We start from the raw sequence: 10,393 nt of genomic DNA on the forward strand, positions 1-10,393 counted from the left end.
AATTGGTTTACCGTGGTACATGGTTATTAGCATTTTTTTTCCACCCATAGTATTTATCTTCATGGTGCAAATGTAATTCCTACGTTCGAAATATAATTTATCTTCATCCTTCTACCACGTTCTCACCAAATTACTTAAAACCGACAACTACATATTTTTCAAGGGTGCAAAATGTAACTAATATTTGTTTAGATTGCAAAATACCAAAACGTTACATTTCAATGGTACAAAATAAAAATAAACTTCAATTATAATTTATAAAACCAAATTTGTGCTATATATCTCCAAACCCTATATGTGGTTAGTCATGAATTGGAAGATCAAAATCCAAAAAAATCTAATAATGTGCAACAATAACTTGTTCAAGTTAGGTCAAAATTGTGGATTAAGTCTGCCTAACTCATTCAAAAGCATACAATAGCCTCTTCTGACAAAATTAGATAAATTTATATACATCAAAACCAAAGTGTGACCCAAACCTAAAAAAAATTAAATAATACATAAAAAAAGAAATTGTACTTGCAAGTGGTTTTTATGTGATGACCACACTATAGTCATGGTCAATAAATGAAGTACATACATATAAACCTACACCACTTTAACACATAATTAAGATTAATTAATAAATGAAAGGGAAATGAGATAAGTAGTCATATTACAAGGTAGTTGGCTAAACTCAATTTATTACATTATTATTAACTAAAATGTCACCAACTGCTCATGTGACTTGGTAGTCAGTTTACCAGTCATTTTCCCTTCCCTAGCAAGCTAAAATTATTACAGCCAGCTAAAATTATTACAGCCAGCCGAATTTCAGGGTAAGTTAGATGCTACACTTGGTTATTTACGGAATATTTGTTAATCGTCGACGATTTTAAATAACTACCCACTAAACACGTATACTCATAGATGTGTGTAATTATGTGTACAGTCACTATAACCACGTGTAGCATCTGATTTCCTGAATTTTAGCTTCCACATAACAAATGCACATAGTAAATATAGTAAAAAAATAGTAATTCGTCAACAATACTACATAGTTCATAAATGATATGTAACAACATATTAAAGAAACATAGGTGTAAAACTGTAATGGAAAAAAATTCGGTGCTCAACTTCGATTTTTCGGTAAAGAATCAATGAATCTATACAACTTGCACTCGTCTTCTTTGATGACGAAAAAAAGTTTTTGCTGAGTCATCAGCTCGAAAGCAAGCCGAGTAACGGCTCCTGCTCGCGGCTCGGCTCAATCCACCACGGCTTGAATTCATTGCATTCTTCTTCTTCATCGGGAGCCGGCAAATTGAGATCAAGAAAATTATGGGTTTTTTCGATAACCGGATTTCGATTAACAATCAAGTGTGATCTCTTGTGCCCACCTAAAGCCTGACCAGATGAGAAAACTTTGAAGCAAATTGGGCACTCATGTTCTTTGCTACTTTTCCCACTTACAACTACCTTATTATTATTATCATTATTATTATTATTATTACCACCTTGAGTGTGTGAATTTTCCGGTTCGAACATGTTTCCGGTTATCGGAGCACAACAGCCTTTGAACTTCTTGTGGCTCGCCCGATGACCGCCTAACGCTTGATAAGACGAAAACGCCTTCTTGCAAATCGAGCACGTGAAACATTTGCTCTTATTCTCAAAATCACTAGCCACATTATTATTATTCAAACTCCTTCTCGCCTTATTAATCTTGTTTCGCCTCTCTCGATTGTCGAAGAATATTCCGCCTCCCTCGATCAAATTCTTCGGCGAGTTAACTTCCGACTCGAGCCCGTTTCTTGAAATAGGTAGGCTTTTGATCTCCAATTCTTTAGCAACTCTCTTAGGTTCAAGAAAATCGGAACTACGATCGGAATTGCTATTGCCACTCCTCCAATCACCTCTGTCCCTCGAAAGAATGATCAGACTCAGAGCAACCTCCTCTTGCTCTTCTTGCTCGTCGATTTCAGAAATCGAAGACGATAGATTCGTGTTGGTCAAAGAAGACGAGTTTGTATTGGATGTCGTTGTGTACCTTTTCGTTCTGTACGATCGCTTTCTCTTACACGGTAGCATAGGTTTCGCCGATGCTTCGTCCGATTGGCTGTTGGAGGAATATTCCTCCATCGCGTTCGGGCTTGCGAGTGTTTTCCCGTTGACGGAGTGGCATTTCATGTGGCCAAACAAGGCCTTCCAAGATTGGAAAGTTTTGCCGCATTCCTTGCAGAGCTTTTCGTGAAGCAAAGTATCTTCTTCGCTTGAATTTAGGGGCTTGTTTGGCTTTTTCGGAATTGGAATTATTCCTCCATTGACAAGAGGAGGGAGTTTCTTGGTCTTCTTTTTCTTGTCGGGGGTGTTTTCGTCCTTTTGGTTGTGATGATGATCGGTCGATGGAACAGTGATCAAGTGAGACCTCATGTGGCCACCCAAGGATCTACCACAGGGGAAACTTTTGCTGCAGAATCTGCATATGTGCTTTTGATCTTTGTCTTCCTCCATATATGTATATATATAATCGAGTCGAATTTAATCGAAAAAAGAAGGATCGAAAGATGCTCGAAGAAAAAAATGTTGGGAATTTGTATGATCTTCAAAAAAAGATTTTTGGTGAAATATCTGGTGCAGAGCAAGATCTGACAAGCAAGAAAAGTATGCAGAAAGATGAGTTAGCTAGCAACTAAGGACAGTGTCTCTTTTTGTTTCTCTCTCTCTCTCTCTCTCTCTCTCTCTCTCTCTCTCTCTCTCTCTCTCTCTCTCTCTCTCTCTATTGGTGGTGTTTCTCTTACTAGAAGTAGTAGTAGCTATAAGGTAGTTGAAAGTTGAAGAAAAAAAGAAAAAACAAATTATGAAGAGAAGGGACAGTTACCTTTGATGCAAATGATGGCCATCACAACAAACCAATATTAAGGGACAAAAGTGGAATAAATTAAAAAAAAAAAAAAAACTAATTAATTAATAATCCAACTTTTTTAATTATCAGTTAATAAACACACTATTTTTGGGAGGAGAAAACCATGCATGAAAGCAAACACTGGAAAAAGAGAGATAAAATAAAGCAAACAAAGATGGTAGCACATGTTACTCCAACTGAGAATCCTACACCACCTTCATCCAACGGCTGCTATTCGCCAAGTGGACCGATCCAACGGCCGAGATTAAAGATGACAAAGTGTAGAAACTAATTAATTGTCCAAATAAAATTATATAGATATAGATATATATATTCTTGCCTTTGTCTTGATATTAAGGAAGCCCACAATGCCAAGTGAAAGATGGGAGTTCCACTCTTTGGCAGTTATTCTTTTGGACTTTTTCCAATCTTTATTTATTTATTTTTTAATTAATATATTTAATGAAAACAAAGATCCACAGTATATGGTGAGGGGCCCCACCTTTCTAGTTGTCAACTGCTCTTTGCTTCATCTACTCTCTACTAATCTAGTTTACAAAGATGTGCTTTTTCCTTAACCAACTTGTATCTATTTTTGATGTATTCACAATTTTTTTTTAGTTTTATTGAAGGTTTTTTTTTCTTTTGCTTTTTAAATTGACCTTATAATATGGTCTACAATGCACGTATCTAATCCACGCACCTGAAGAGATTCGAACCCCCGACCTCTCACCAAACACTACTATGAGAGAGGCTCTTGGTACCACTAAGCTAAGTTAGTTGGGGTTGTCTAGGGTCCGAGAGGGGTTGTACTACTCGGACCCAAACGATTTAATCTGGTGCGTAGAAAATATTTAGTAAAAATTTATAGTCGTTGATTTAAAGTACGAACTAGTACGATCCAGTACGAACCTATGAAATTATAAATTAAAGTACGAACCCAGTAAAAATAGATCGTACAAAGGTCGTACTCCATCGTACTTCATGTAAAATTACTTTATTATCCTTACATTGTTAAACCACAGAATTAAAAGTAGGGTTAACTGTACTTTGCCCCTAACTTTGGTCATTTTTGCACTTTGCCCCCCAAATAAAAAAAAAATTTCCACGATCTACCTCGACTAACTAATTTAGCCCAATTTCACCAATTAACCATTTTTTTACCATAATTTCAATTTTGACCCCAATTTTGACTCGCCACCACCGGAGACCGCCAGAGACCCACGGTCTCCGGCGTTAAATCTTTTTTTTTTTCAAAACTTTTTTTTTGTCTGAAATTCTTTTCCGGTAGCTCAATCGCAGGGTCTCCGGCTTTTTTTTTTTTCTAAAAAAGACTATTTTAACTAATATTAATGTATTGGCTGTTAAATTATTGTCTTCAACAGTTATTTAACTGTCGGAGAGAGTAATTTAATGTTAATTAACCTTTATTTTCTTAAAAAAAATATATTAATTAATATTACTATCTTGACTGCTAAATTACTGTCTCCACAGTTATTTAACTGTCGGAGACACTAATTTAACTGTTAATCGACTTTTTTTTCTTAAAAATAATATTTTAATTAATATTACCGTCTTGGCTACAGTAATTTAGCTTTCGGATACAATAATTTAACTGTTAATTGACTTTTTTTTTTAAATTTTGTTTTTTCTTAAAAAAAATATTTTAATTAATATTACTGTCTTGGCTCAAAATTACTGTCTCCAACAGTAATTTAACTGTCTGAGACAATAATATTACTGTATTAATTAATTTTATCGTCTTGGCCTGCATTATTGTTGTCTTCGACTGTAATATTATTGTCTTTGACCGTAATATTACTGTCTCAAGCAATAATGTCACTGTTTGGGACAGTAATATTAGTAATATTGCGGTTCGGGAAATAATATTCATAATATTACTGTCTGAAACAGTAATATTATTGTCCGGAATAGTAATATTACTGTACGAGACAGTAATTTAGTAGGCAAGATAGTAATATTAATTAAAATATTTTTATCTAAGAATTTTTTTTTCAAAAACGAAATTAAAAAAAAAGTCAACGTCGGAGAGCGGTGGTCAACTGCGGTTGACTGGCCGGAAAAAAAAAATCAGAAAAAAAAATGTTTTCAAAAAAAAAAATTCAATGCCGGACAACGCCCGCCAGGTCAACGCCGGAATCTGGCCGGAAAAAAAAATTTCAGAAAAAAATTTATTTTCTAAAAAAAATATTTTTCAAAAAATTATTAAAATGGGGGTTAATGTGATATATTTGTTTAAATTCGGGGTCAATGTGTAATATTAAGGAAGTTAGAGTATAATGGATGAAATTGATAAAAAATATATTATGGAGGGTATTTTAGAGTAAAGACATGGTGATGGGTTTATTTGAAAGATTGTTGTTTATGTGGACCAATGTGCATTAAGTCCCTTGTCATGACCCTAATTATTAATTATTATTAATTGTTACTTAAGTTTTAGTTATAGGGGTTTTTATGTAATTTCACTTATAAGGTAGGTATCGTACTTTTTTTGTGGGGTTCGTACAAATCATACGTGTCACATTTTTATTGGTTGATTTTCAATTGTTTGGGTCCGAGTAGTACAACCCCTCTCGGACCCTAGACAACCCCAAGTTAGTTGGCTCTTTTGAAGAGTTATTCATATGGATTTTGGATTGTATGGTATATTCAGTATAGTTCATCCGATAACATCTAATTATACGTGTGTATATAGTTATATGTGTTTTACAAATATACATGTACACGTATATGACGACTGTGTGTAAATAAGAATAAGAATAAAAATAATAATAACAACAACAACGATCAATGACGACAACCCCTGGAGTTAAGGCTAAATTACAAAAAAAAAAAAAAATCCAGAACATTAACGAATTACTAAGATATCATAGCATATTCAATTTAAATTTCTAATTTTACCCTTATCCACATAAAAACCCGTAATAGAGTTAATACCAACGATTTAAATTTCCAATTTCACCCATGTCCGCGTGTCTTATCGATATGCTACTATTGGGACAAAAATGCTATGGGGGTGTAAATATAATGTATTTCATTTATGAAGGGCTTAAATGTAATATATTAACAAGTTTTTATTTTTTGATTTATTTAATTGTTGTTGTATAAGCATTGGGAAGCCAGTTGTATGTTTCACAAGAAAAGTAGAAACTTTAAGTCACAAGTTTATGGCAAGTAGTAATTAGCTAAGCATGGAAGTGTAGTGAGAGAGTGCCGGCCGGCCTTTGCTCACAAGTACAACAACTCACAAGCATAAAGGTTGACATTCCGGCTCGGCTCGGCTCGGCCCGGCTCGGCTCACACTTGCTAATTAAAGTAAATTAAATTAAATAAATTGCCGGCTTTTTATGCCAAGATTTAGCTGTACATTGTCTTCCAATATTCCCAATTCTTGTTCCCTTTATACCAGTTAGGAATTATGAGTGAGTTTAGTGTTGGCACGTCTATACACAGCAACTAGGACCAATATATTATATTATATTATATTATATATTTATTAAAAATAAAAAATAAATTGTTCTAAAAAAAATAACATTCAGATAAACTATATTTTACACAGAGGTTGGATATTCGGCTATTTATTAGACCACTTCTTTTATTTTATTTTTTTAAGTAAATTCTTGCTATTTTAACAATGTATAAACAAAAACATGTAACTTATAAAATAGAAATGAAAATGTTTCTGCGTGTGGAAAGTGATAAAGCACAAGAAAGTTAAGGACCACATAAGTTTAAACTGTGGGTTCTTTGAATCGATCGAATATTACTGTCCGATTTCGGAACAATAGTTTTCATTGGAATTCCGACTTGTGATTTTTCCGAAATTATTTTGATCCAAATTGAAATATATATGAGATTCCGATTTCAAATCTGATTTAACTTCCGAAAATTCTGATTTTTTTCCTCAATATTACACTTAAAAATCTAATATTATTATGTACTTTATATTTTAGGTGACCAAATATTGGAAATTTCCGTATTCCGCACAGATTTCAATCCGCAATTTTCAGATTTTGGAACAAGTTTTTTCGTTCCAATTTCCAAAATTCCGATTTCCAATTTTTTGAAACATAATTGGAACTAGTTTTTCAGTCCGAAAAAAAATCATTTTTTTTTCTGAAAGGGCTAATTCTGATTCGATCCGTCCGATTTACACCCCTAATCCCAAGTGTAAATAAAATACAATGGTATTCGAATTTATATGATGAAGGAACTAGGGAAAGGTCATCTACCCTCACCACTTGGTCTAATTGGATATTTGAATTATATAAAGTAAAATAAAATAACTTAATAAATAAAATAAAGAGGGAATTTTTAATTAAAAATATAGAAGGATAAATCTAGTAAATAAATCAAACATTAAATGTGATGGTTTTTGTAAAATGTCGATTATTTTCATATGGGTGTGATTTATATAGTAATGGTCATTAAGTATAAGATATAAACAAAAAAATAAAAGTTAACTAAATTTTTTTAAATAGAATATGGTTGTTAAGATGGTTACACCAAACAACAAACAAAATGTCTTTCTTCCCTTATTAATTGAATAATGCTAAGAAAAAAGGGAAAGTGGTAGTAAGTGGCTAATAAGTGCATTTCCTATTATTGCATATTGATAAATCCTCTTTAGTGAGGCGACGAGTAAATAAAGTGCTTATTTTTTTGGACTACAAATCAACATAGATCAAAAGTTGCTAACAATATTTGTTATGAGATTCATTGCATCTTTCACCACCACAGCACCTTCCACCCACCCAGTGTCAGAGCCAGCATAGGGTGGAGGGCCATGGCCCCCCAGTATTTCTCAAATCCCTGTTATTTTATGTAACAGTTTAAACTTTTCTTGTATAACAGCATTATCGGCACCCTTCTCATAAGACTTTAAATGCATTGTTCGATAGAGATGGCTTGTTGAATTTGGGTAAATTACAAACACCCCCCCGAGGTATGGTCAAATTACAAAAACACCCCTCTTGTTTGAATAATTACAACCACCCCCCTCAACTCATCAAATTTAGTGGAATCTTAGAGATTATATGGAATATTATCACTTTTGTACCCGTTTTATCCCATTCAAACTCCACATTATGAAGCAAGATGATCATAATATGTGATTTTTAGATTGTATATATCAGTTTGTGGTGCATCGGAAACTGTATTTTTTACACAAAAAGAGTACAAACTAGATTACATTTCACGGAATCTAGATGACTATGTTGAATTTGGCCCCATAAAGGTGGAGGTCTAAGAAAAAATCATAGTTGAGGGGGTAGATGTAATTATCCAAACAAGAGGGGGGTTTTTGTAATTTGACCATACCTTAGGGGGGTTTTTGTAATTTACCCTGTTGAATTTTGATTTATTTTAGAATACATTTAGTTTTAATTTGTGAAATGGTTTTACTTATTAATATTAGTGTTGCCTCTTCTTAAAGAAAGCTCATGCTTGGTGTACAAATTGTCAGGGATACAAATTATTATTTAAAAATTAACAAGTTTCGATATGAATTAATGGAATATTCTTTTTAGAAGTGGGAAGAGTCATGGCCTCAATACACGTTATCAATGAAGACATTAACTAGTATATGATTTGTCGATCATCACTATTTTACATCTTTAGACAATTCAATTCATTTTTACTAATTCATATATATATATATATATATATATATATATATATATGCAGGGTCGGTTCTGACTATAAGCGAAAGAGACGGTCGCGTCGGACATCTGACTTTTGAAAAAAATTGAGTCCCCCAAATTTTACATAGTTCAACAATTTGAATAACCATAACTATATTATTTTACATAGTTTAAGTATTTGGGAAATTTTTACAGTTATTCTTGCATTTGATGTGAATGAAATGTCTTTTAGACCAATCATAATTAGTTAAATATTGAATTGATTCTTCTATCAACCTTTTTATCTATTTCAAGATCTTAAACTTTTTTTTTCCATCAATCTTTGCATTTTTTAATAATCTATATTGTTTATTTCTAACATCAAAGAGTTTCGGTAAGTTGAAAAAATCATTGTCCAATCGTGCTCGTTTTAGAACGAATTAGTGTACATTATACAATATAAATAGAATCCCATTTTTATAAATTCTTAAAACTTGCCTAGGATCCTCAATTTCTCGAGAACAAACTGCATATATGTGTATGTGGGTGTGATATTTGACATGTTATAAATAAATTAATGTGGGCGAAGTAAGTGACTTCACTTGTGAGCAAAGAGTATATATAAATTTCCCCTAAAGTGATGCTGAATTTGACATGAAAGGTTCGGCCACTCACTTGTCTTAATTAGCGTCTCCCACGCCTTACTCACATTATTAAGTATAAAAATTATATAAGATGCCTTCCATTTGGCCTTTTTTTATTACTCATTTTTTCTCCCCACTATTCAAAAACTTCTTTTATTATTGTAGATTAATTACTAGTTATATTACTTTAATTTTATTTTTTGGCGAATTACAGCCAACCCTCTAAATTAAGACCAAATCACGAAAATTCCCTCATGTTTAGGTAATCATAATGATCCCTCAACTATATATTGTCTTACATGTTCACCACTCGCAGTGTCAAATTTACCTACTAAATGAGGGGTTTTTTTCCTGAATAATACATAGTTGATGAGGTGTTTGTAATTATCCAAAAATAAGAAGGGCAAGGTTGTTGTAATTAGTTTTTTTTTTTTTTTTTTTTTTGTATCTCGAGAAAAAAAGATAATTGCTCTCACTTGCTTAGGCTAATATATTCGTATAAATTCGCAAAATTGTTTTTTTTCCCAATTATTTTAATCTTTATAAAATCAAGTGCATATGTATATTTATTGTGTGAAATACATGAGGAAATCTATTTTGTGCAAAATAAAATAAATAATAATTTTATACAGTAAAATAAATATAAAAAGATTTATTATAGTTATCTTTTTTGCACATAGGAGTTTTATAGTACTAATCCAATTGAATATCTATCTAGGAGTTCACAAATCGACAAACTTACTCCAATGGTATTCAAATTGATGAAATCGATGGAGGCCAAACTTTTTATCAAGATATTAATTATTTCATGATTTCCAAAATAAAAAAATAAAAAAACCATGACTCTATTTATATATTTTTATTATTTCTAAATATTCCTGCAATAAAGAGGCCTCCAGTTAACATAAATTTCAATATGCTACTACATTTTTTTCTCTCCAATAATTATACATATAACTAGATTGATATGTATTTTTCACCTACAATATTCATGAATTAGTAATTTAACTAAAAATAAATTCAAATAAACATGACCATACTTGACCCAGGATTTTCAGTCCGAAGGGGTCGAATGCATTAAAAAAAATCTTAAATGGGGACCATTAATACTAGTGTACATAATTTTCTTTTATATTTGTACATAAATTAATAGAAATTTAAAAAATATTGGGGTGTTATATTTGCACAAACCATTGTTACTAACAAATGCTGGCACCGCTACT

At 32.2% G+C, this 10,393-nt stretch overlaps 1 protein-coding gene across 1 annotated transcript; it reads right to left on the minus strand.

Moving 5' to 3' along the window:
- Positions 1-1,019: 1,019 nt before the first annotated feature.
- Positions 1,020-2,906, minus strand: LOC105973583 (zinc finger protein ZAT9). Its single transcript, XM_012998616.2, has one exon. It carries the CDS (start codon positions 2,491-2,493, stop codon positions 1,201-1,203), a length of 1,293 nt encoding a protein of 430 aa, XP_012854070.2. The 5' UTR covers positions 2,494-2,906; the 3' UTR covers positions 1,020-1,200.
- Between the last annotated feature and the right edge of the window lie 7,487 nt (positions 2,907-10,393).

Source organism: Erythranthe guttata, chromosome 4, assembly GCF_056151865.1.
Source record: "Erythranthe guttata isolate IM_541 chromosome 4, IM_541, whole genome shotgun sequence".
Lineage (NCBI taxonomy): Eukaryota > Viridiplantae > Streptophyta > Magnoliopsida > Lamiales > Phrymaceae > Erythranthe > Erythranthe guttata.

Coding starts and splice junctions, on each gene's coding strand:
- LOC105973583 (XM_012998616.2), bottom strand. CDS start 2,493: ATGGAGGAAGACAAAGATCAAAAGCACATATGCAGATTCTGCAGCAAA.